The sequence below is a fragment of the Tarenaya hassleriana genome, unplaced genomic scaffold (assembly GCF_000463585.1).
Source record: "Tarenaya hassleriana unplaced genomic scaffold, ASM46358v1 Cleome1, whole genome shotgun sequence".
NCBI classification, from domain to species: Eukaryota; Viridiplantae; Streptophyta; class Magnoliopsida; order Brassicales; family Cleomaceae; genus Tarenaya; species Tarenaya hassleriana.
The window spans coordinates 10795302-10822426 of NW_010960187.1; the positions used below are offsets into that span (position 1 = coordinate 10795302).

The following is a 27125-nucleotide window of genomic DNA, read 5'->3' on the forward strand; positions in this document are numbered from 1 at the left end:
ATATATATATATATATATATATATATATAGAGAGAGAGAGAGAGAGAGAGAGAGAGAGAGATTACATAGAGTTTTAGGATAATTTGGAAACATATTGGTAAATGTAGATCTTGTTTAAGATAAATGGGGTTCAAAGATATTTTGCGTTATATGATATTGAAAATATATGTGATATTTATTCAGTTCATATATTCAAGAACAACAGTGTATACAATACATAAGATGAGTATATATATATACACATGTGAATGGGAAAGTACTCTTTGTACATGGTGCATATATATATATATGTCGAAGCCGAATTTGAATTTGACTTTTTCCTGAATGTGCCTTCTTACCTGTAAATGTGAAAAACAAAATGATTGAAAACGGCATAAATATGCGTATACACATCATATCGACGCACATAAATCAAATGTGAAATAGCGAGGTAAGTACATCAACGCCATCACCACATACATTACCAGTTACCACATCATCATCATCATCATCATCATCATTTTTGTTTGGATTATATATGTATCATCATAAGCCTAGAATGAGAGAAAGAAGCAGTTGCATAGCCAGAGACGACTTGCCGGGCTCGCTTTGTCATGTAACGTGCCTTCGTGTGTATTATTATATCATGAGAGGATATATATATATATAGTTATATATATATATATATATAGTTGCATATCCTTAATTATGTGACGCACGATGTACTCTCCTCTCGTATACGTGAAATATTATACAAAATATACATGTGCACACACATCATATATGTTTATTTTCATTATATATATATACATATATATATATATGCGCGTGTGTGCGTGTGTTATATGAAAATGTGTGCCGGCAAGTCATCCTTGGCTGAACCACAATGACCTCGTTCCCTCATGCAAGGCCTTAGATGAGAGACTTCGTGTTCACCACAAGAATTTCAAAAAAAATATATAATTTTGACAAGAAAAGAAACTGAATATACACATGAAACCCAAAGAGAGATGGAGAATTTCCCAAAGAAGAGAGACAAAGATGTGCCAAGAAAATCGAGAGGAGATGAAAACGTAATCTATTTTGACGCGAGAGAAATAGTTCCAAGGATGTCGGAACTTGGGTGGAGTTTCTGAGTGTTGGATTTGAGATGGGAAAAAAAGTAGAGAAACAGAGAACCCAATTGGACAATAGATCTTCATCTCCATTGTCAGCCCTTTGTCTCGCTGTTTTTATGTAAAGATTTGGTGCCTTCTTATATATATATATATATATATATATGTAAATATATATACAGTAATTAAATTTATTTCATGCTCATTAATGTTCTTGCTCCATAGCCATAGGCTCGTTTTTCATTGCATACATACATATGTGTTGTGTATGTAAATATTCGATAAGATTAGTTTATTACATCTAAAGAAAGGAGAAAAGCTGCTAGCATTTTGTATGTGTTGAGAACTGTTAGAGTTTGAAGGTACAATATTGAGGCCATTTATTTTGTGTCATTCATAGTGTATTGTTTTGGATTATCGTTTTATTCCGTAGATAAATACAGCGTGGATTAATTTCATGTTTTTCTATGTTATTTAGGCTCATTAATTGGTTTGTAGATACTCATATATATATATATATATATAGTGTATGTGTGTGTGTGTTTACTGAACCATTGTTGGGGTCTCTATTTCAGTTTTTATATATCAAAATCGAATTATCACCTATCATTTATTTTTAGAAAAATATGAGAATATTTAGTGTTATAATTAAATGCAATTAAAACTTTTTCTATGCTTATAATTTTATTTTTGCTAATTTTCTTGGGTTGAACACACATAAATATTCCCTGTAGTATATAACAGATATTTTCTTTTTCCCCTTTTTTTTTTAAGATATAGTTAACAAAAATATTTCTTGCATCTTAAACGGGTCATCGAAATATGCAATGTTTTATACCGTTTTTAGAACATAAAAATAAAATATCGTCCAAGTTACCCATCGGTGCAACAACTTGCAAATATTAGATAAACCACCATATTATATATATATATATATATATATATTGCTAAACATTATTATTATTATTATTATTATTATTATTATTATTATTATTCGTGGTGTACAATCACTTGCGAGACTTTTTGTAATATACCATTCTTGGAGACCGAATTAGATTTCAACCCTAGTTTTGAAGTTATTATAATAATAATAAATAAATAAAAATAAAAAGGGTTACACGAATTTAACCGATGGAGGAAAACAAAGAAAAAACCCAGAAGGACAATATCTACACACATGTACATTGATAACCGTGTCATAATGAAGGTGTTGAAGTGACTGTTGTACTTGAAAGAAGGTTCGCGTCAAGTTGTCTTCGTCACAAAAAGTGTACACGTAACCCAAAAATGCAATTTAATGCGATTAATTGTATTGATGCTGTTAAGAACCGCATAATTAGGATGCATGTAGATAAAATAAATAGTTTCAAATAATTTATTTTTTTTTTAAAAAAAAGGAAAAAACCAACTCTCATATTTTAAATTAGATCAAAGTATTTGTGTTGTGTGATTGGATTTTGGATGGGTAATCCATTACCCTTTCAATGTCAATTATTTTGATGAAATGGATAATTAAAATTCTAATTCTCATACTGAGTGAATATTATCATTTGCCAGGATTTAAATTGTAGGGAATCCCCTTACAACGTGAATTCTATCAGCAAAAAAAAAAACTCACCCAAGTGTTTCCACACTCCCCCTGAATGGTTTGCCCTGATTGTGATTTTCGGGCTCCCCCTCAGTTACAACTCACTTTCGCTCAAGTAACACTCACCAGAATGGAAAACTCCCAGAACGGAAAAATTAACTTTCTTAAGACTCTCTCTTTTTCCATACTTTCTCTATGCTCCAGACTCTCTCTTTTATAGGTTTCAAGACGTGTTGTTGATCTGAACTCCAAGATTTGATTTAATCTTCTCAAGATCCTCTTTGTGACTATTTCTTTCGGGAAATGTATTGAATCATAAAATTTAAACTCTCACAAACAAAAAACATTAATCTTATAATCTTGTCAAATTTAATTTACACTTTTACAAAATTCTGGGATGTGACTAGGCACTGGTGCAACTATCTAGATCATAAAGAGTAGAAATTAAAATTAAGTTGTAAAGAATCAGTGACAAATCGCCATCACCAATCTTTACAAGTACATATTTTTAAATAACTTTAAATAATTAAAAAAAGACAACATAGCCACCTCTTCTTTTTTGACTTCTATAATGTCTTGTAATAAATGGAGTGACAGTCCAATATATAATATATATATATATATATATGTGTGTGTGTGTGTATACTGTTATAAGTGATGATGACATGAATCTCCTTCTTTAGGTGAGTAAAATTTGGTAATTTACTGTGTCTTGGGAAAAAAAAATCTAAGTGAATTTAGCATTAAATTAAATTATACAAACTTGTTTACAGAGCCTATTGAAAGCTTCATCTATCTCCTCATGATTCAAAATAAAAACCTACAAATAATGTTTTGTAAAATTATACGTTTACATGATTCTTTACCGAACGAGTCCAAGGGAATAGTTATATATTTACATGATTCATTTTATATGTCATTAATTTATTATATAATACGTTTATATTAGACAATTAATGATATTAAACATTCATAGTACCCAATTTAATTATAGTATCTTAACAAAATAAATAAATTAAAGTTAAAAAAAAAATAAATAAATAAATTAATTATAGTAGACAATTAATGGCTATATAACATATACAGGTTTGGGGGAAAAGTGTGATTCCAGGCTCATGAAGAGACTTTGAGCCGAACTCTTTTATATTGGGCTCATGAAGAGAATTTGGGCCAACGCCTATTTTTTAATGGGCTCTTATTGGGCTACGGAGATGTCTTTTCCATTTGCTACATGTCTGAATTTTGATTAGAAACACCGTATCTGCAATGAATTAAACCCAAATCAATTAGTAAAATTTTAACTATACAAAGTTTATATTCTGACAGCCATTACCTACAAATAATTCCTATATATACACATATATAAATATATATACATGTATGTGTGTGTATATATATGTATGTCACCACAAATGATCGCCGAAGTGTAGTCGTACAATGTTTTTTTTTTTTTGATAATTCGAAAGTTCACCGAACCTTTGGCCCGACTACATCTTCCAAAGGACTGGGGAAGCCCAGGTGAATGCCCCTCCCTATGCTTGGATTTGAACCCAGGGTGAAAACATGCTTTACATATTCTCTCACCACTAGGTCATCCAAGTTTGGATATGTAGTCGTACAATGTTGCACCTCCTAACCGACCGATCTTTTGGCCAGATCTATAACGGAAAACGTGCCGGAGGGCTGTTCCCGGTATTAGCTTAACCGGACCGGTATGCCTTTGGTTTCGGTTTTTTATGAAGCCCCGTGGAACTTGAACCGCTATGCAGTGGAGTGTGTGACAGAGAAGATACTCTATGTATGGTCTGAAACAATTTTTATAGTTCACGTTTGAAAAATTATGGGATTATTTCCCGTAACAAAGGCTATTATTACTTGTATTGCATTTCTTTATTGTAAAATGCTAATAGAGCTAGTATATGTATACACACACACATACATATATATATATATAGTAACGCATATGACATGTCACGTGTGTGAGTGTGTGTTGAGGCGTGAGGAATACTTGGTACAGAAGTTGGAACAAGTAACTAAAAAAAAAACTAAGTCAGAGAACTGAAACTATCTTAACAGAGCAACTCCATGAAATGTGTGTGCGTGGGTTGCTTTCTATTTCTGTGCTCATCACCCCCTGTTTCTCTCTCTTCATGTTTCCATTTTTGGCCATCCACACTATACATGTATATAATACTTACATTTGCTGTATATGCATATATATATATATGCATATATCATATCTCCGTGTATATATATATATATGGAGCAAAGGGTTTGAGTGCTGTGGAGTATTTGACATGAGGAGAATGGATTTTTCATGTTTCCAAGAACACCCACACAGCTCCCATTGGAGAGCATCATCTAATGCAATGTCTGAAATGGAAGAGACCTGTAATAAAAACCAGAGGCGGTCTAGGGTTTGCACCAGAGGACATTGGAGGCCCTCGGAGGATTCCAAGCTAAGAGAACTCGTGGCAGTTCACGGTCCCCAGAACTGGAACTTCATCGCAGAGAGGATGCAAGGGAGAACCGGTAAAGTATATTCTTTCTCCTTCGTTTTCCCATCAACCAAACAAACGTATTTGGACTTCTCGGATCCAAAGTCAGAACCTTTTCCACTGAAACTGAGAGCTTTGAGCTTTTTCATGTGTTTTTCTTTCCCGGGTCGGAAGGCAAGAGCTGCAGACTGAGGTGGTTTAATCAGCTGGATCCGAGGATCAGCAAGAGACCTTTCAGCGAAGAGGAAGAAGAGAAGCTCTTGGCAGTTCACAGGGCGTTTGGCAACAAATGGGCAATGATCTCGAGGCTTTTTCACGGGAGAACAGACAATGCCGTGAAGAATCACTGGCATGTCCTCATGGCGAGAAAGTTCAGACAGCAATCTGAGTCATACAAAAGGGAACTCAATCAGTCTGCGCATAATAAACCAGAAGCTGGCAAGAGACTTTCAACTACTCTTGAGACAACCCAAGTGAATCCACAAGGCTTAGGTCTCTCTAATGGTTTGTGTCTTCCATCCCTTTTTAGTATTATTCCCCTGGAAAGGATCCAATGACACTAGGCTTCACTTAAACTGAGGAAAGCTAGTCCAATGAAGAAAACTTTAACCATGTTGGTTCATGTTTGAAAACTAGGTTAGGGGGAGTTACTCGGGTTGAAAAATGTTGGGAAAAATTTAGGTTTAATCAAGGGTTGATACTCTCTTCAATGAGTATACATTAATAGAATGAACCGACAGAAATTGTCTACTTAGATTCAAAGAGAAACAGATGATCATATTATCAGGGTATGGACTCAGACCAAATTCTCAAGGGAATCAAAATCATGTCCTGGTGAAAGTTTTCAGTTCTGTGGGTGTTTTTTCTTTCTTTTGCAGGGAATGGAAGTGATGAGAGCAAAAACGTGAAGAAGAACAGCTGGAACAAGCTTAAAAGAGAAAAGAATAACCTCAGAGCTCAATATCTCCAAAAAGGGTATCGTTTGAGTAAAACGATGCAGGACCCGAGTCTCCGTCACCACTTCTCTACCTTCCCTGCAAATTCAGATTCCTTCTTGGCACTGAAACCTGTCTCCATCCCCATCCCCATCCCCGAACCACCACCACCATCATCGTCATCATCAGTTTCATCGACCGTTTCAGCTGCAGAAACTACAATGGTGACCGGATATCTCGAGACGACCACACCTCCGACATTTATAGATTTTCTCGGGGTAGGAGCCTCTTGAGAAACTAATCAAGAACTTCCTAAACTAGGTAAATAGGTGATCAGAGAAACTGTTCATCAATGCAAGGACTGGACCATCTTATGATGAAGGCTCTCCTGTCATTATCATGATCCATGATAATCCCTGTTCTTTAACCATTAGCATAACAAGGTAGTATTTGTAATTAATGCTTCTATGTTTTTGGAATTTCTGTTTTTGAAGATATCACAATTAATGCATATCAGAAACTGAACCCTAAGAACAGAGAATCAAAGGGCTTAAAATAGGAGAAATCTGTTTTTCCTTGTTGAGAAACTTAACTAGCATGAGCAATGCTCTCAATCTGGCTTGCGCCTTCCCTTGCTTGCTCGAGTTCCTCCATCGTCAGAAGCCTCGTGGTCTCTAAATATTCTCCTTTCGCATGTGAACCCATCTCTTCTAAGTTCACTTGCTTCAACGTGAAATGGGTTTCCACAGCCTTCATGGTTTTCTCTATAAAAACCGATCTTTGCATATAATCCTTCATTCTACACACAAAATCCGTGTGATCTCTTTCCTGCAGTACATTTATACCATCGAGAATTAAAAAAACGGAGAGATTGATAACTAACTTGCAGAAATTATCAAGTTCTGTACAAGTAAACGATTTATGTTTCAAATTAGTAACACGTTTTATGAAAGGAACGAAAAGAAATCAGGGCCTTACCAATCGGTACTGGGGCGCTTTTGAAGGCAGCTTAAGGTAAGCCATGTTTTCGACACTGTAGTCCCATAGAAAGGATGTATGGTGAATCCATCTATTCCTAGTAATCGACTGAGCATTTCCGCCAAATTTGTGATCTCCAAAAACATAATCTGGACTCGCGAAAACGACAAAAGATGAAATGAAAATCTTCCATGGGGGCACTAGGAAAAACCCAGAAACTAGAAAACGTCTAACGAGCTCACAAATTGTCCTGGCCACTTTATGCAACACGGTTGGTAAGTATAGTAGCTGAGCAATGGTAAGTTGACCATCTCTGGACTCATCATACTCTCCTGTGAGGGTTACCTCAAGATTTTTCAGGTCCACTTCCTGAGATGTATTCTTAGCATGACAGAACGAGGATAAGGCTGGACACCAGGAACATCATCTTTGTTGCAAATCAAACTGACAAACACAGTATCCTTGTCCACTATCACAGTTCCGCCTCCAGTAAATCTTTTAATAACCGGTATCTGGTCCCGTATAACAGATCCAAGCTCAAGAAGTTCATATGGCTTCCTATACAGAATAATACCCACATCTCAAGATGACATCTTTCGCGGTAATCTCACGAGAAAACGTGAAGAAAAGCATTGAGATGTGATGTAACTGATCTTACCCCGACATTCCCATGACAATTGCAGGGGCATTCGTTCCATCGTTTATGATGCACCAATTACCAGAAAAAGTTCTGAGGAGCTTTTCTTCCAGATGGAGCTGCTGCAAGATTGGTATACCTCTAAATCTAACGAGATTCATCAATGGAAGCCCCAACTCCTTGGCTCGATTCACACTCATCTTAGCACTACAATTACAAGCTCTTCCCCTAAAATTTCTGTGATACAATCACCAAAGCCGTTAGTGACACCACCAAGATTCTGACAAAACAGAGGAACTCAGATGCCAGTGAATCATCAAACATCAATCTAGAACCGAAGACCTGACAGGATTTAGGATTGCAACAGCTGTTCAATGAAGTTTGTTTTGACTCACGAGGAAATAAATCACCACGAAATGTGTCTAAGGTGACGTCGAATACAAAGTCCGATCCTTTTTCCAGAAACGAATACAATTCAGCCCAGACCCAGAAGATTTCAGAGCTGCGATTTCGATTATTTCGATCGCAGAGATATAAAAGCGAATAACAGTAATCAAATTTCATTTGCAAGAGGAAAGGTGAAAAAATAAATGAACACGCACTCTTAAAAACAACCACTGATTCTATTCACTTGCAAAGTTTGTGAATTACAACTCTTTTTCGTTCGAGTTTAATCCAACACACGAACACAACTCCCCTGAGTTTGTTCCCCTTACAACGTGAATTCTATCAGCAAAAAAAAAAACTCACCCAAGTGTTTCCACACTCCCCCTGAATGGTTTGCCCTGATTGTGATTTTCGGGCTCCCCTCAGTTACAACTCACTTTCGCTCAAGTAACACTCACCAGAATGGAAAACTCCCAGAACGGAAAAATTAACTTTCTTAAGACTCTCTCTTTTTCCATACTTTCTCTATGCTCCAGACTCTCTCTTTTATAGGTTTCAAGAGTGTTGTTGATCTGAACTCCAAGATTTGATTTAATCTTCTCAAGATCCTCTTTGTGACTATTTCTTTCCAGATCTTTAGGCATCAAGAATTTAACTCAACTGCAACTTCTAGATTTGACTTTATCTCTTCAACTACTTGACTTTATCTTCACAATCTTCTGGAACCATCAGGAAGATTTGCCTTTATCTTCTGAAACCTACATCACAGAAAAAATCTTTTCCCTGCACGTGTTTTAGTTGAACTTAACAATCTCCCCCTTTTTGTTTCACTACCCACACACACTAAGAAGAACCAGAATTTCAAGGTACTCAAGGTACTTCATTAAACCATCACAGTAATCAAGTTCCATCATGCAAAGAGACTTGACACTTAGACCATACGAAAAGACAATTAAGAACTTCCACGACTCTCAGTGTCACTTGACGAGTCGCGAAGGGTCCTTCGTTGTCTTTTCTTTCTCTGAGTTATAGCAGCTTCATCTTCCTTCTCAAGTTCTTCTTCTTCTGTGTAATCTTCTCCCCCTGTGGGTGTGAGTGGGAAACAAAAAATATTCTATAACAATTTATCGTTATGATCAGAAAGAGAGATAGGGAGATAGATGTTACTCTTAGAGCCCTGAAGTAGAGAGTCAATTCTGATTCTGATCTTTTTGTATTCCTGCGCTTGCTTTCTTGCTTGAATTTCCATCTGAAGAAGTTGTCGAGATGTCTTCTCCAGCATTTCCACAGCACTGTTCAGAGTTAAGTGACATGTAGCTTTCTTCCTTTTGTCACGAATATCCACGATGAGTAGAGATGGAATTTCTTCAGTTGATTCATGTTTTGTCAACAACTCTGGGCATTGGCGTATCAGGACTGTCTGAATAAGGCATGGGTACGGAAGACAGTACCTCTTCCTTGGTTTAGCTTTACGCTCCATGATATGTTCAAACAGGAATTGTCCCAAGTTGACGTCCATTCCCTTTATTATCCGATAGATCAGTTGTTGAGTGTCCTTCTGAATAAAATCTGATTTCTTTGTGGGAACCCAATTTGTCCTGGCCACTTTATGCAACACGGTTGGTAAGTATAGTAGCTGAGCAATGGTAAGTTGACCATCTCTGGACTCATCATACTCTCCTGTGAGGGTTACCTCAAGATTTTTCAGGTCCACTTCCTGAGATGTATTCTTAGGTTCGGGGGTTCCGAGAACTCGACTGATTAACGCAGGAGAAAAGTCTAAGAATCTGCCTCTCACATACACCTTATGAAACATGATATCATTCTTTAGGGCAGTCCTTTCCGTTAGATTCGCATAGAATTCTCTAATCAGACTCTTACTATAAGGACATGCATAGGTAACTGATCCTGTCAAGCCCCTATTTTCCAAGAGATCCCAAACACCATTCTCCTTAAAATTTGTCACATTGGCGTTTCTTTCACCAATGACATCTACAGTACTCAGAACAGTAAGGCGTTCTTTTGCTAATTCATTAAGGAGTAGTGGGGATAAGGCATTTTGTACCAGAGTTTGCAGATCTTCTGGTTCAGAGTCTTTTTCCAGGGATTCTTCTGAGTCGGAGGGAAGAATCTGCAGTTGTTCCTTCGTGTCTACTCTCTGCTTCTTCTTTGCAGTTCTTTGCCCTTTTTCCTGTGTTTTCTCAGCGGCCTTTCCTTTGTGCCATACAGATTCAGCGACAGCTTTTTGCAACCTTGTTCGCGGCCTTGCTGTGGTCAAGGATAAAGAATTCTTTACCAATTCTTTGCGTTTTCTTAGCATCTCCCTGATTTTTCTTTGTTTTTGCGCTAGGGTTTCGTGCTCGTCATCTTGAGTACTTGAATGTCTTCGATCAGAAACTGTTTCCGAAGTATCCGAGGCAACAGGCCTTGGATTTTTGTCAGTTCTCCTTGGGTCAGTTTCAACTGTACAGGTTTGCTCGATCATCTCAGGATCAGAGTCTGGGTCTGATTCTTCCTGGTTTTCGGAGTCCGATTTGGAATCAACTGTTTGCACAGTCGGATCTTCGTCGGGATGGAGTTCCGGCAGTGATTGAGACTGACTGACGTTCATCGGTCCTTGAACTTGCGATGGTGGAACTTCACTGTCCTCCACAATCGGTGCGAATCCGATATCACGCGCCACAGCCGATGAAGTCTGAGTTGAAATGCTAAGGCTTGGCTTTCCCGGTGGTGGTGATCGAATAGTTTTTCGAGCTAGGGATTTCGTGTATCCTCTTCTTTCTGCCATTTTCTTGATTTTTCTGCAGGTTAGCTTGAAACAAAAAAAATCGAGTATAATGATGCTAGGGGGTCAAGCTTCGTAGTTATAGGCTACTGTTTCCAGGGTTATCAAAAACTCAGGTTAACACGACCTCCAAGGTATGCTTCATAATTTTTTTCGCTTCCACATTTACCCCTGGCGTACCATCTTTTCTTAACCGTCTTCGAGCAAGAACAAATTCTGATTTTATTAAAAACTTTACCTAAGAACTTCTGAGAACCTTCATGAGTAGTCCCTCAGTGCCACCTTTTCCTTTCTGAATGTTCCCTGACTTCATTGAACAGAAGTTTTTACAACTCGATGGACTTCTAGGACGTTGAAATCAAAGAGGAACTCACCATTTAAGTCCAGGCTACTCATGTTTCCTCCTTTTTTTTTTTTTTTTCTTTTTTTCTCCCCCTTACTCTTTCTTTTATTTTTTTTTATTTTTTATTTTTTTTTTTTTAAAAAAAAAAAACAGGAGACAATTTTGTGGGAAACGGAGGTATACTCTTGTAAGAAAACATCTTTACAGAGGAGTATGAAGAGATCTTTGATCTTTTCTGCCCTTAGACCATCGTTTAGCTCTCTCTTTTCACAACTTAGACCCGAGTCACCGTATGAAGACAGTCCACTCTTATCAACCGTATTAGTTGACAGCGGAGTACCAAACTAGTTGTATATTTCACATTCATAGTAGCGAGGTAGACTTACCAAAAAATGAAGGGGCCTTGAAGAGTACCACTCAGGAGGGTTCTTATTGTTCTCCTATTCCCAATGATTTTTGTAAATTCATGAATCTGTTCATATCGAGTGGTTTAGTAAATAGGTCCGCCAGTTGATGTTCTGTGGAAACATACTCAATTACGAGATGTTTCTTTTCAACTTGTTCCCTTAGAAAGTGATGCCTTATCTCGATATGCTTGGTCCTAGAGTGCTGAACTGGATTTTTGGAAATGCTAATCGCACTAGTATTATCACAATATGCAGTAAAGGAATCAGAAATGATACCGTAGTCAGCAAGCATTTGTTTCATCCACATAAGTTGTGTGCAGCAACTTCCCAATGCTATATATTCCGCTTCAGCTGTTGATAATGATGTCGAACTCTGCTTTTTGCTATGCCACGAAATCAGGTTGTTTCCTAAGAAGAAACAGCCACCCGATGTGCTTTTCCTATCGTCCGTATTTCCTCCCCAATCAGCATCACAAAAACCTACAAGATGAGAATTTGTTTCCTTCGTATAATGAATCCCATATTGAACAGTACCTTTAACGTATTTGATTATCCTCTTGACAGCAATCAGATGGGATTTCTTCGGTTTGGCTTGATAACGGGCACATATACCTACACTCAAACATAAGTCAGGTCTACTTGCCGTTAAGTAAAGGAGACTTCCTATCATCCCGCGGTACAATTTTGGATCCACATCTTCTTCCTCTTCATCCTTGGTCAATTTGGTAGTTGTTGCCATGGGAGTTCGTGCAGATTTACAGCTATCCAGCTCAAATCTTTTGACCAGGTTTCGCGCATACTTGGCTTGAGAGATAAAAATTCCTTCGTCTGATTGATGTACCTGTAAACCCAAAAAATAAGATAATTCGCCAAACATGCTCATCTCAAATTCATCTGTCATGGTCTTGACAAACCAATCCAGTTTTTCTTGAGATGAGGAGCCAAACACAATGTCATCCACATAAATTTGGACGACTAGCAGTTGTTGATCAGCTCCATGTATGAACAAGGTGTTGTCCACTCCCCCTCTTTTGTAGCCATGATCGATTAGAAACTTGGTAAGGCGTTCATACCAAGCTCTTGGAGCTTGTTTCAGACCATATAAGGCTTTCTTCAAACGGAACACATGGTCGGGATGGTGGGGATCTTCAAAACCGCTCGGTTGTTCAACGTAAACTTCTTCTTGCAAGACTCCGTTTAGGAAAGCACTTTTAACGTCCATCTGAAACAGTTTAAAACCAAGGAAACATGCGATACCAAGCAGCAAACGAATAGATTCTAATCGAGCAACTGGTGCAAAAGTTTCATCAAAGTCAATGCCTTCAACTTGAGTGTACCCTTGAGCAACAAGACGAGCTTTGTTTCTAACAATCTCACCTTGTTCATTTGTCTTGTTCTTGAAGATCCATTTAGTACCTATAACATTTGCATGATCAGGTCGGGGAACCAGATACCAAACGTCGTTTCGAACAAATTGCTCTAGCTCTTCTTGCATAGCTTTCACCCAAAATTCATCCAACAAGGCTTCCTGCACTTTTTTTGGTTCATTGTGAGAAAGAAAACAAACAATTCTTACCATGTCCTGATAATTCACCCTTGGTTTGTTTCGAGTCTGCCTTTCATCATGAATATCACCAATTACATCATCAGGAGAGTGATTTCGGTGCACTTGTACAGGACGTGGATCATCAGTCTGATCGTTTTTGACATTCGATAATTCGACTGATTCAGTGGTCCTTGAAGAATTGTCAGTGAGCCCTGGGACACTGGGCAGAGGTTCAGCTGGAAGTTCCTTGCCTTCATCAAATACCACATTGGTGGATTCCATGACCGTCTTTGTACGAAAATTATACACCCTGTAAGCTGCAGAGTTTTGCGCATAGCCTAGGAACATTCCTTCATCACTCTTCGCATCAAATTTTCCTAAATGCTCCCTGTCATTCAATACATAGCAAGTGCAACCAAAAACATGTGTATACTGTAAAGGAGGAGTCTTACCTTTCCACAGTTCATATGGAGTCTTACCTGTTCCTTGACGAAGATACACTCGGTTTATTAGATAGCACGCAGTGCTAATAGCTTCTGCCCAAAACCGAGTGGCCACATTCCGATCATGCATCATCGCTCGGGCCATCTCTTGAAGTGTCCTGTTCTTGCGTTCAACAACTCCATTTTGCTGTGGAGTCTTAGGAGCAGAAAATTCGTGAACAATGCCATGTTCTTTGCAGAATTCTTCAAATATGTCATTCTCAAATTCTCTTCCATGATCACTTCGGATTCGTTTAATGCTTCCCTTACCAGTTTTGATTTGAAGCCATAAGTGTTTGAAGACATCAAATGCTTCGGATTTTTCCCTGAGAAAACGAACCCACGTGAATCTAGAAAAATCATCAACACCAACAAATACATACCTTTTTCCTCCAATACTCTCAGTCTGCATAGGTCCCATTAGATCCATGTGCATGAGATCTAGAATCTGGTCGGTGTGTATTCCATCAATCTTCTTATGGTGAACACGAATTTGCTTACCTTGCTGACATGCTTTGCATAATGATTTGTCCTCATGAGTGAACATTGGCATTCCGCGAACAGCCCCTGACTTTGACAGTTTAATCATGGATTTTACACTCATGTGTCCAAGTCTTTGATGCCATAGTTGTAAATCTGATGTGGATGCTTGAAAACACTGGTGTTGATACTTATCAACCCATACGTAGCAATTTGTTGCGGTGCGCTTTCCTGTCAACACACATTTGTGGTTTTCATCTGTTACATAACAAGTATCATGAGTGAACCGTACCTGCATCCCTTTGTCACACAATTGACTGATACTGATCAAGTTCGATTTCAAACCCGACACAACATTCACGTCTGTGAGCCTTGGCATTCCAGCTGTATCGAGACAGCCTTGTCCGATAATCTTTCCTTTCTTTCCGTCTCCGAAGGTCACGTTACCCCCTTTCCTGTCACTCACGAAGTTAGACAATAACTCAGGATTACCTGTCATGTGCCTTGAACACCCACTGTCCAGATACCAGATGTTGTCATGGTCCTTCTGCTCAGAAGTTAACGCTACTCCACAATGCAGAGCATCCTTCCTTATCCATACCTGCCTTACAGAAAACGGAAAATTAGAGAATTTACCTGTTTTTTGAGCAGCTTTCAGATGTCGACATTGATATCTGATGTGACCCTTGATTCCACAGAAGAAACATCGTCGTCTTTCTTGATATGTATTCCTTTTTTGAAAGTTCGATCTGTGCTCCCTTATGTGAGAGTCGGGTGGCTGGGCGATGGTTCTGACATGAGGGTTCCTTGGAATTTTGTCAGGTATTTCTTCACTCAGATTTCCACCTGATATGAATTGTCCTTGGTTTTTGCTTAGCTTCCCTACAAACCCAAGTCCAGTGTGCCCAGAATCATGTCTGCCTATGTTGAGCAGATGATCTAGTTTTTCTGTTCCACTTCCCAGCATTCTCACATTCTTCTTTGTCTCTTCCAGCTGTTGTTTTAGGAGAGTGATTTCTTCTTCTTTCTGATGAAGTTCTGCTTTGACAGCGGTTAATTGTTGTTCCAGGCCATCCTTTTCCTTGATTAGTTTCATGTTGATGTCATATATCTTGAGTGTCTCTTTGTATAGATCATCAACATTCACTTCCTCTCCATCGGATTCTTCATCTATGATTCCGATAAATGCGCAGAAGTTTGACACTTCTTCCTCTTCTTCTTCAGAATCCGTTTCAGATTCATCATGAATGATCAAGGATTTTTCTTTTCCCTTTCCTCTTGCTAAACACTCGTTCTTAGTGTGCCCAAAACCTTGACATTCATAGCACTGTATTTCTCGCAGACTTCTCAGAGTAGCTTCTCGTTTGATCACACTAGGGCAATTTGCTTTCCAATGTCCTTTCCCCTTGCATTCCAAACATCGGTTTGTGTCCTTTGTCTCTTGTTTCTGAGAATTTAAAGTCCTCTTTGACTTAAAAAATTTGTTGAACTTCTTCACAATGAGCGACATGTCATCTTCAGGTGAAATATGTAATGATCCTTCTTCTGGTACGTGAAGAGCAACTGACTTATTCCGAGGTGTCACTGACGTATGTCTTTTCCTGATGACATTCAATTCCAATTCATGAGCAGAAAAGATACCAACAGTTTCTTTGAAACTTACTTTGTCAGTATTGTGAACCATCTGGAATGCAGCTATTTGAGGAATATATTTCTCAGGAAGGCTCATGATTAACTTGTTGACTAGCTTGCTATCCTTGTATTGTTTACCAAGAGCTGCAGCTTCATTCGCCAATGAACTGAGTTTTCCACAAAACTCCTTCACACTTTCATTCTCTCCCATCTCCAATTTATCAAACTGATGTTTGACAATGTCACGTCTTTTTCTTTTAACATTAGACGTACCTTCATGGATCAATTCCAAGGTATCCCATGCTTCTTTAGCAGTTTTGCATGCTTGGATTTGTTTGAATTCGTCTGAATCCACAGTATTGAAGATGATTGAAAGTGCTTTTGAATTTAGTGCCGAAGCTCTCTTTTCATTCGGCGTCCATTGATCGTTAGGTTTGAGTATCTCCACTCCATCAACGACGGTTTTTGGAATCGTCCACCCCTTCTCAACTGCGATCCAGGCATCCTCATCAACTCCTTTGATAAGGTTCATAACCTTAACCTTCCAGTAGCCATAATTGCTAGAGTCAAGTAGGAGTGATCTACCATACATATGTAGTTCCTTCAGCGATTCCATGGTGCGTGATCCTTACACTGATATGAGAGGATTTCTCCTACGATCAGTGACCAACGCTCTGATACCAATTGAAAAAATAAATGAACACGCACTCTTAAAAACAACCACTGATTCTATTCACTTGCAAAGTTTGTGAATTACAACTCTTTTTCGTTCGAGTTTAATCCAACACACGAACACAACTCCCCTGAGTTTGTTCCCCTTACAACGTGAATTCTATCAGCAAAAAAAAAAACTCACCCAAGTGTTTCCACACTCCCCCTGAATGGTTTGCCCTGATTGTGATTTTCGGGCTCCCCCTCAGTTACAACTCACTTTCGCTCAAGTAACACTCACCAGAATGGAAAACTCCCAGAACGGAAAAATTAACTTTCTTAAGACTCTCTCTTTTTCCATACTTTCTCTATGCTCCAGACTCTCTCTTTTATAGGTTTCAAGACGTGTTGTTGATCTGAACTCCAAGATTTGATTTAATCTTCTCAAGATCCTCTTTGTGACTATTTCTTTCCAGATCTTTAGGCATCAAGAATTTAACTCAACTGCAACTTCTAGATTTGACTTTATCTCTTCAACTACTTGACTTTATCTTCACAATCTTCTGGAACCATCAGGAAGATTTGCCTTTATCTTCTGAAACCTACATCACAGAAAAAATCTTTTCCCTGCACGTGTTTTAGTTGAACTTAACAAAAGGGGTTTACGTACGATCGATATCCGACAATGGTAAGTGATCTCGAACCAGAAAATCTTCAACGAATGTTTACAAGTTGGAATTTCGACAATGTTTGGTCTGCTCAGGCAGAGAATCTTCAACGAAGCGCTGGTCGCAAAATGGAACCTCTAGTTCTGTCAGAAGCTTCGGAGAACCCTCCTGTGGTGGCTTTGTTCGAAGCTTCCGAAATTTCTCTTACGGTACGCGTCGTGGAGGCGCGTGACTGACTACGCGCCTCTTCAACTCTTGTGGGTCTTCCTTTTGTTTTTGTTTCATATTGTCGGAAATACAGCATTTTGGCGCCATGCCCGTCACCGGACAACAGCTACCGAAGAACCGCCTTCTCCGTTCGAACCGAACCCAATTCTCCCGTCTCTCGAACGCGCCAAGAAGCTTCTCAAAATATGTACCGGCTTAAGTAATGTGATGGTTGGAGAATCGATTCATGGCCAGTGGATCATTAGGGACAAAGCATCTCGAGCCGGGGACTGATTCCAGGTCATTCTCTGATTGATCTCTACGCAAAAGGCAGGAAAATGATGTGTGCACACAAGTTGTTCGATTTAATGCTGGAGAGGAACGTTGTCTCTTGGAATTGGCATATGGTGGGGCTTATTTACATTCTGGGTTTGAATGAGGAATTCTGAAAACGTTCAAAGGCATGGTCTTTTCATGTTGATATGAAATTATGAATTCTGACAACGAAGGATACAGAAAACCTATGTACATACTGTCTCCTCGTGTAAAGCCAAGACAGACGGAGGATTGTAGTGATTGTATGGAAAAAGAGAAGCAAAGATTTGAATGAAAAAACCCATTTGTTACACTATTATGATTCAGCAGAATCTGTTCTCCATGAATTTCACAAATTCGTGAAAATCGATCATTCCATCTTCGTTTCCATCAAATGATCTGATCATTTTCCTGCAATTCTCCAAGTCAGATCCTTCCTTTAACCCTAGTGTGGTTAGAACTCGCTGCAACTCGGTTGCATCGATGAACCCATCTCTGTTTACGTCAAAGACGTCAAAAGCTTCTTTCACTTCCTCCAAGCTTGGCTCTTTCTCTTCGAACAAACTCGAAATCTCCTCTGAACTGTACCGTTCTTGAAGCCCCTCATGCTCTTGTTTGCAGAAAAGTCCCAAACTTCTCATCACCGTCTCCACTTCCTCTCTGCAGATTTCACCTTCGTGCTTGCGGAAACTCCATTGGTTTGAGAGCTCAAGCTCCTCGTTCTTCTTCTCGAAAGCGAGCTGCTGCTGGAGAAGATGCCAAAATCTTGAGAAAAAGCTCTGAGCGCTCAAAACCCATCTGAGAAAACCAACGAGGAAAAAGTCGAGCAAGCCAGACAGAGGCAGAGAAGATTCTTCACACCCTGAGGAGGACGAAGTCTTGGCCTTGTCCATGGGTACGAAGCAGTATAACTGGTTCAGAGGCATAGCTACAATACTATTAAGAAGGTAGAAATTCAATGCCAGATTCTCTCCTCTCTTGAAACAGGAAAAGGGAACAGGTTTCTCTTCTTCAAGCGTTGAATTGGAAGAGAAGAGAAATGGGTTTTTGCAAGGAACTGGTGTTTCAGATAGGTGATTGTGTAAGGTATAGGTATGTATATATATATATAGACATACATACATATACATGTGTTGTATATGTATGTTGAAGGTGTTGTCAAGTCAAGGTGGGCATATTTTTCTTGAGAGGCAAAAGAGAGGAAGGTGCGATGAGAAGAAGAAGAAAGAGACAGAGAGACAAAAGGCTAAGCATGCGTGAGAAGAGACGAAGTTTCTTAAAGTTCCACGACATTGTGGGAGTTGTTTATGAGTTTGGTTGTATTCGTAGGAAACGTTTGGCCAAGTCTGAATTTTTTTTTTCCCTTATTGTTTTTATTTTATTCGATCAATATGACGGAATTCTTTCATTTATAATAATATATTATAATTCCTTTAAAGTACACGGTCCAAAAATTACTACGGTCTAGTCTACAATTACAATTGTCACCATAAGACTTGAATATCACTCGAGAATTTGAGGTATTATTAATATGGAATTTTAAAAAAAAAACTATTAAAATGAAATAAATATGAATAAACAAGAATGTGGGCAAACGAGAAAATTACGACCAAATAAATCTGAAAAATTATAACAATAAGCATTTTGAATTTTCTTTCAACTTAGTTTTTTATCTTGAAAAGTTATTTCCACTCACAGTAGCATCGAATTTTAATTTGAGAAAGTTGTTTTGATTTTTATAAAAAAAAAATATTTATTTTTAATAATAGTTTTCGTTTCATTGTATTTATCATAAAGTTAAATTTGTTTAATTTCATTTAATATAAATTATATATAATCGGATTTGGATTCAATTTTTTATGTTACTCATTATCATTTTGATTTGGTTTTACATATCAAACTAAAATATTCACCCTTCCACTATCACAAACAAATATGTTGATATTGTATTTCTTGAGAATTTACATTTAAATTGTACTTAATGAATATCCGAAACATATTTTTATTTAATTTTTAACGAATGGAATATTTGTTTTTGTGTTTCCTTGACTCGATTGACCGAACGTTAGAATTAGAATATAATAATTAAAAAAAAAAAGAGAGTAACCTAAAAAAACATAAACTTTACAAATAAACGAACTTTTGAAACGTGTATAAAAATAAATAAACTTTGCAAATATTACCATAAATCAACGTCCACTACGATATTTTATATAGCTATGGAAATTTTTACAAAGTTTACATACCTTTGTAGAAATTTAAAAATTAATGTATTTCTATGAATTTTTTTTTGAAAATTTATGTTTTTTAGGTTACCGTGTCTTTAAAAAATTCGTAGGGAGGAAAGTAAAGTAATTAATAAAATGATTGTTTTCATTTACTTGCAATTAAAGTTCGTTCTTAGAAGTGAGAGAGTAAAATGGCTGCCATTTTCCACGAAGTTAGTTGTCTTGGTCAATTACGAGTGTTATTATTTTCCAAGTGTGAATCTTTCCACATAATTTCCAATCAATTTATGGTGCCCGTGTTTCTAAAAAAAAATAATAATTGGTGATGCATGACGTATTTTTTTTTTTATAATCGTAATAACAACAACAAATTTTAGTTTTCTTTATTATAATTATTATTATTATTATTAACTGTATTTCCAATCTTTGGACTAGGGTTTTAATGGGCCTATATTAATGGCCTTTCAATTCTCTCCATGGTCTCATTTGTTCTTAAGCCCATTATGACTTATGGGCTTTCTCACATATCTTTTTGGGTACTAAAGCCCATTTTTCAACGTCCTTAATAGTATTCCCTAAGGTTAATTGAATACAAAGACAATTACATTTAGCAAAAGGAAACTAAAAAACAAAGAACGTTCTCACAATCATAAATCCACAAGAATTAAAAAAAAAATAGAATATTAAAAAACACAGTACACGATTGAAAACTAACCAAAAAAGATTGAATATTAGAAAAACACAGTATACAATTGTATTCTTGCGATGCCGATATTTATAAATTAAATTGTATAATACCATTGTATCTGTTTTTTTTTTTTGGTGATAAAAGGACCCGGCAGATATGTTGTCGGAACATTGGACAAATGGGGCAAAGTGTTCAAGTGGTTGGGTATCTAAAGGTGACACGTTCCTTCCTCTTTGCTCTCTTTTTTTTTTTTTAATCTCATTTCCACAACAACACATATGAGTTCCCATTCTCTCACAAATATGAACTTCCGTGTATGTATCACCTCCTAAATTTAAATAAAACAACAAAAAAAAAAGACAGGAAATGAGGTTCCAAACACTAAATTAGTGGACCGACGGGCTTTTTTTTTTTTTTTTTTTTTTTGCAATGGTATGAATAAGAAGAATATTTTGTATGTATTGATTGACTATTTTTGCATTTACAACCTTGGGGGGTTATTTTGCCTTTCAGTATAACAACGAATTCACTATACATTGTATACATAAAAACAGATAAATAGTGGGAAATATTTATTATATATATATATATATATATATATATATATATATTAAACATCGCATTCCTCCGAAACCCTAAGAACACAGTGTATTCATCAGTCTTGGATCTTGTTAGGCCTCCCCAAATATTTGTTTTACTACAATTTTTCTTTTTTTTGGTGGGGTTTCCCTTATGGTACAACAAACTCTCACTCTGCAAAGCAAAAAACTCTCTCTATGTCAAACCATATATGTATATAATATGAATATATATGTATGCACACACATACTGCACATACATATATACATATATATATATGTGTGTGTGTAACTAACCATATATGTACAAGAGACCCACAAAACAATCAAATCAGCCTTTCTCCGAGCTACGACCTCTCGTGGAAGTTCACCGACCTTGACATCGCCGCGGGGTTTGCTTGCAAGGCAGACACCCGAGGCGGTGAAGGGTTTTCCTTTGCAATGGCACCTTTTCCTTTGTTTGATCTGAAAGCCCTGAAAGTTTCCGGCCTTTCGCCGTTCATGATCCCTAGCGTTTTCCAGATGGAGCTCTTGGCAGCTTCCTCTGGATCGTCCATCCTCAGCGTTTTGGGAACCCACAATGATCTCTCGGGGTCGCTCTTCTCTTTGGATGATGGCTCGGTTTCTTTTGAACTGGTTCCTGGCCCGGCCATGTTCTCGTCTCGCGAATGTTTACCTAATGTTGGAGAATTTGGACCGGACCCAGATGGTGAATTTGGCTGAACCATCCAAGGAAAGCCGTTCCATGTGGCCGGTGGAACCCCTGGATAGCTCAGGTACACGGGTGGAGGGTAAAATGGTAAAACCGTCCACGGAGCTCCGTTCCACACGTAAGGCCATGCTTGAGGTCCTGGAAAGCATGGAGCTTTTGGCGTTGAGCTGTTCACTCCCGCCTCAATGCTTGGCGGGTTTGAAGAAGTATCCCCGTTATTTTCGTAAGGGATCTGAATCTTCAAGCCTTCAGTCGGTTCACAGAACCCGTTTCTAGTCTTTAGCTTTGCTTTATCAGCAAGGTTCAAACCAGAAGCCATGGACTCACAGAGGAGCTGATCCGAGCCAAACGTGATGAGGTTGGTACCGTTTGGATGGTGAAGATCCGTTCTTGGCTTCTGCATGGCTTCAGCAGCGGATATGTTTACATGGCGGTTAAGATGAGAAGCCGAGTTCTTGTTCTTACGGCGCCCTGCTCCTACAGGAACGTTCCTCATCGTCCCACCAGCCGTCCAATATCTCTGGCAGTTCTTACAGAAGTGGCGGGGCTGGTTCACGTTGTAATTGTTGTAGTAACAGAACTTGGTGTCCATGCTGTTACAACGTGGGCAAGGCAGAATCTTGTCGGGTTTCTTTAGCTTTGTCTCCTGAGAAGAAGCGTCCGTCTCTTCCTCTGTCTTTGCAGCGTCAGGTTTTGGCGTCTCCACTTTGTCCGACGGACTAGAAGCCACACCAGATTCCTGGATAGAGGATGACTCTCCACCATGCTCTTCTCCGCAGTCATTAACGTTTTCCTCCTGAATTTCCTGAAATCAAATCCGTAAGATCGATCATAAGATCAATAAAAGATTTCTTGAAACTGTTTTACCATGTTGATTTACTGGTTAATGGCTCCAAGGGAGGACCTCGGCCATAGGATTCATTCATCAAGAACAGACTACATAAGATTTAACCCGGGCCATCACACAACATATAACTCAGGACGCAGAAGCGAGTGAAAAAATTGCATTACATGTGAAAGATTAAGCAACTCTTAAAACCAAATCTTTCTGGAACATGAACTCAGGAACTTTCTAGATCCAGACTTATTTAATCCTAGTCACAAGTTGTTCTAAACTGTACTGATAATCCAACATCTTCAACAGATAAAACCCTAAATTTCTTCAAGAAATCCGATCTCTTAGATGCAAGCGCTGGTCGAAGACCGAATCATAGTCACAGAATCAAACCGAAAGCGAAGAAGTTACATCTCCAATCACTCGACGAGATCCTCATTGGAGAAATCCAGATTTATAGAGTTCTTAGAAAAGGAAATCCCAAAAAGGTGAAAACCCAGTCAACACAAGCATCCGAAATTTGAACAGGCAAGTAAAAACACATGATTCCGATCAATCTGACATAAACCCGTCAGTCATTTCCCAGTACTAAATTATGGGTAACCCTCAAATTCGACAAAAGAAGTGATTTCACCAATCCAAAAGCTCACCTTTTCACTCTCTGTCTCCTCGCCGCCGCAACCACCTTCTTCACCTCCTCCTCCGCCGCCGCCGCTGTCCTCCCTTGTGTTGTCTTCCCCGAGAGACGAATCTGGCGACGGAGCAGGATCCTGATCTCGTTGGTCGACTACTTCTCCGCCGGAGCTAGAAGCCGCGCCAGACGGCGAAGCATCCATCTCCGGCAACGGAATCGTCTTCCCGAACAGTTTGATCGCCGGGTCCGACATTTTTCCTCCTCTCTCTCTCTCTCTCTCTATCTGTACGAAGAAAACCGGAAACTTTTAGACAGAGAAAGCTACAAATTTTATAAAGAGGGACACAGAGAGAGCCGACTGTCCCGCTGTTTTGTTGGAGGTTGCGTTGTTTCTTTTCCTTTTTATTTTATGTATTTATTTATTATTTTATTTTTTTTTCTTTTTTCTTTTTTGCTGTTCCGGAAAAAAGATTACAGTGTTGCTGAGTTCTACGGGCTTTTGATTCGCCGGGGACGCCACGTCAGCAAACAGAGGGATTCTCAGCCACAAGATTTGTTTTGTGGACTTAATGGTAAAAGGATCTCTCTCTCTTTTTTTTTTATTCTTTTGCCTTTTTCAATTCCACGTCAGCACCTTTTACTTTTTCCCCCCAACATATCCACTCTTCAGGTTTTCATATTTTCAACCACATCATCTTCCCATCCGCATATCATCCACATATTATTTTCTTTTAATATATATATATATATATATATATATATGTGTCGTGTGTGAAAAGTGAAAATATAATATATTGAATAAGAAATAAAAATATTATATGGAAATTTCTTTCATATCTTCTTGTATAAAATTTAAATATAAAAACAAATAAATACCATTATTTCAAACATAGGGTTAAAAATATGGTATAGTGAGGATTAGGTGGTCGATTTTCAAGTTTAGGTATTATGTATTAATGCTTATACAACTAATGTAACGAAGGGGGAGATCCTTATTCTTCTTTTAAACCAATTTCAATTTTAATTTCACGTAAACCATCAGTAAAACACGTCAGCATATCAAAACGGCACGTGTCAATTACAAAATAAAAAGTTATGATAAAAAAGGCCAAAGAGGCGGTGAAGGAAACCGGCTTTTATTTTATATCTCTGCTTGTGGCTGAGAATTTTTCGTCTTTTATTAAAAAATACGGAAATTAAATAAATTTCCACGTGTCGTCAGATGAAAGGCATAACTATTTCTTCCAAGCTATGTACATGGGCCGAGATTTGGTGGGCCGGCAAACATTGGGCCTCAAACCGAATCAGATAAAAGAGGTTGTAGAAGCCTCTTGTGACTGAGTGGATTGGACATTGGAGACCATTAACACACAACAATGTATTAGAATATGTGGTCTGGTTTGGTTTGGTTTTGGTTTGGTTTAGGTTTGGACATTTCCGGTTTAAATTGATAATTGTTCCACACCTATAAGGGGAACGGCCAGAAAGTACAACTGATCTGTAATAGAAATCTGGTCAACACGCCTGCACGGCACAAAACTTTATTCGTTTTTTTCCATAATGGGCCTATGAAGCCCTAAGTTGGGCCCATAAACCAGAAAATGGGCTTCACAGGAAAAATACCCATTTTTGGTACGACCGACATGACGCTGCGAATAAAGTCTCACCATTAAGGCACGACTGATCCAAATAAACCACCAATTTGATTCTACCGATAACCTGAGAACTACATATCCTGCCTCAGTGCCTTGTATGGGCATATTGTCTTCTGATATTAAAAAAAAAAAAACTTTAATTGGGGATCCGGTCGGTGGGTTTTCGAGTTTTTCAGTGAAATTTTATAAAAATATCTTTGTTTATATACATATATATAAATACAGATTTACAATATATATATATATAAAATAATAATAATAATATATAGCAAGTTTTTTGGGAATGCTCATTACGAAGCCCGTTGGCAAATCACATGTTATAAACAAAAAAAAAAAGTTTTTTGGAATGAGATGCTCTGGACAGCTAAGCTACATATCTTTCATCTTCAAAAGAGAAGCAGAAACACTGTTAGAAAAGGAAAGGCAAAAGAAAGGAAGAAGGGAGAATGAGCAATTCAGAGGGGAAGCACAGTGTCTTCGTCTATGGCAGTTTCCAGGAGCCCGACGTCGTTGAGGTTCTCTTTGAGAGATCTCATGACTCTGTCTCCGCCCTTCTCTCCGGCTTGTATCTCTCTCTCTCTCTCTCTCTCTCTCTCTCTCTCTCTCTCTCTCTCTCTCTCTCTCTCTCTCTCTCTCTCTCTCTCTCTCTCTCTCTCTCTCTCTGTGTGTATGGTCAATTGTGAAATCTTGGGTTTTGCAGCCACAGGTACAGGATCAAAGGCCGATTGCATCCATGTATTACGCCTCTTGACACCGGGAAAGTCTCCGGCAAGGTTCTCTTCACTAACCCTTTTAAATATTTTTTTTTTTTGTTGCTTTGAATATTTTATTCTGATCTCTGAATTGATAGAAAAAGCAAGAAACTTTGGTAGTGAATCCACCATAAAAACTTAGAGATTGTTGTGCCTCTGACCAATGAACAAGGAACTTGATCTTTTCCGCTTTGGTTTTGTCTATGAATCTGTGATGTGTTTTTCAAGTGATTTGCGTAGAAATGGATTTTGAGGATGATGTTGGTGCAGGTACTGTTGGGACTAACAGATGATGAACTAAAGAACTTAGATATGATTGAGGGTAGTCTCTATGAGAGGAAGACTGTTGAGGTCGTATTGACGGTATGTCGGAATCAGATCATCTCTGATCATTACAACGTCGTGGAACCGATGCGAAAAAAGAAAAGTTGATGCCTTTTCTCCATCTTCAGGGCTCTTCTGAGAAGCTGCAAGTGGAAACATATGTCTGGGCTGACAAAGAGGATCCAAATCTGTATGGAGAATGGGATTTCGAGGTATAACCTTGGTTGCGGAACGGTATTGATTCACAAATTTAGTCGGTATGGTTAGAACAGGAGTTGTTTGATTGTGGGTTTTTGGTAGGAATGGAAACAGCTCCACAAGGAGAAATTCATGGAGGCAAACAAGAAGTTCATGGAGTGGAAGAAGAATCCTCAAGGAAATAGGATCGAAGCGTTCGAGCATTTGGTAAAAGAGGATGGAGGAGATGCTCCCACATCTTAAGGCTTCTGCATTCTCTCTCTCTCTCTCGAGTAGATCCTGCTTTCTTAACTCGGAAATAAATGACAGAAAACTGTGTTGGTGCAGTAGATTGAGTTCAGATCAATCCATTGTTTCACCATGAAAACATAAGTCTGTTGTGGTGTGTGTCTATTGAGTTCTACGTATGGATTTGGATAATGCATACATATATATGTATGTATGTATGTATGTATGTATGTATGTATGTATGTATGTATGTATGTATGTATGTATGTATGTATGTATGTATGTATGTATGTATGTATGTATGTATGTATGTATGTATGTATGTATGTATGCAATGGTGTTGTGTCGTTGTTGTTATGATCAAGACCTTTGTATGTGCAATGGGCTTTGTATGGTTCTATGTATGTATATATGGAGACATATACGTAACGTCACAGAGAAATTCCACAATACACAGGGCAAAGATTTCACGTACCGGACCGGTTAAGCAGAAGCCCTCTCGCAAACCGCCAGGCTTCTTCTAGGATTAATGGTGATGCTCTTAGTGCAGTTATCTGTTTTGTAGATCCCCACCGCAAGATCGAACAGCTGCATGTGAGATTTCATGGATCAGAACCGAACCCGGTTAAGAGGTTTCCACAGTGGTTAACCGCAATTCCC

General features: G+C 38.3%; 6 protein-coding genes across 7 annotated transcripts; 2 read left to right on the top strand and 4 right to left on the bottom strand.

Annotated features, from left to right (window-relative positions):
* Positions 1–4614: 4614 nt before the first annotated feature.
* On the top strand, positions 4615–6408 carry LOC104825799 (trichome differentiation protein GL1). Its single transcript, XM_010558190.2, has 3 exons — positions 4615–5214; positions 5355–5684; positions 6059–6408. Exons 1-3 carry the CDS (start codon positions 4773–4775, stop codon positions 6406–6408), a joined length of 1122 nt encoding a protein of 373 aa, XP_010556492.2. The 5' UTR covers positions 4615–4772.
* On the bottom strand, positions 5477–8405 carry LOC104825807. Its single transcript, XM_019201741.1, has 5 exons — positions 7752–8405; positions 7486–7651; positions 7094–7381; positions 6130–6943; positions 5477–5564 (listed from the first exon to the last, which is right to left on the bottom strand). The coding sequence occupies exons 1-4, from the start codon at positions 7928–7930 to the stop codon at positions 6704–6706; spliced, it is 873 nt and encodes a 290-aa protein (XP_019057286.1). The 5' UTR covers positions 7931–8405; the 3' UTR covers positions 5477–5564; positions 6130–6703.
* Positions 8406–9069: 664 nt separating this feature from the next.
* Positions 9070–10905, bottom strand: LOC104825815. Its single transcript, XM_010558208.1, has 2 exons — positions 9285–10905; positions 9070–9200 (listed from the first exon to the last, which is right to left on the bottom strand). The coding sequence occupies exons 1-2, from the start codon at positions 10903–10905 to the stop codon at positions 9070–9072; spliced, it is 1752 nt and encodes a 583-aa protein (XP_010556510.1).
* A 6856-nt stretch (positions 10906–17761) lies between these two features.
* LOC104823116 (probable calcium-binding protein CML45) lies at positions 17762–18879 on the bottom strand. The gene has a single exon (XM_010554541.2). The coding sequence runs from the start codon at positions 18761–18763 to the stop codon at positions 17957–17959; it is 807 nt and encodes a 268-aa protein (XP_010552843.1). The 5' UTR covers positions 18764–18879; the 3' UTR covers positions 17762–17956.
* Positions 18880–21175: 2296 nt separating this feature from the next.
* Positions 21176–23653, bottom strand: LOC104823125 (cyclic dof factor 2-like). 2 transcript variants are annotated; one of them, XR_773309.1, is made up of 3 exons: positions 23325–23653; positions 21425–22644; positions 21176–21302 (listed from the first exon to the last, which is right to left on the bottom strand). XR_773309.1 is itself a non-coding variant. In XM_010554549.1 (2 exons), exons 1-2 carry the CDS (start codon positions 23559–23561, stop codon positions 21475–21477), a joined length of 1407 nt encoding a protein of 468 aa, XP_010552851.1. In that variant the 5' UTR covers positions 23562–23653; the 3' UTR covers positions 21176–21474. The 2 variants fall into 2 exon arrangements, 1 of the variants encoding a protein (XP_010552851.1); XM_010554549.1 differs by having other exon boundaries at positions 21176–22644.
* Positions 23654–25267: 1614 nt separating this feature from the next.
* Positions 25268–26691, top strand: LOC104823137 (protein AIG2 A). The gene is made up of 5 exons (XM_010554562.2): positions 25268–25528; positions 25664–25736; positions 25986–26078; positions 26168–26251; positions 26340–26691. Exons 1-5 carry the CDS (start codon positions 25410–25412, stop codon positions 26478–26480), a joined length of 510 nt encoding a protein of 169 aa, XP_010552864.1. The 5' UTR covers positions 25268–25409; the 3' UTR covers positions 26481–26691.
* Positions 26692–27125: the final 434 nt, after the last annotated feature.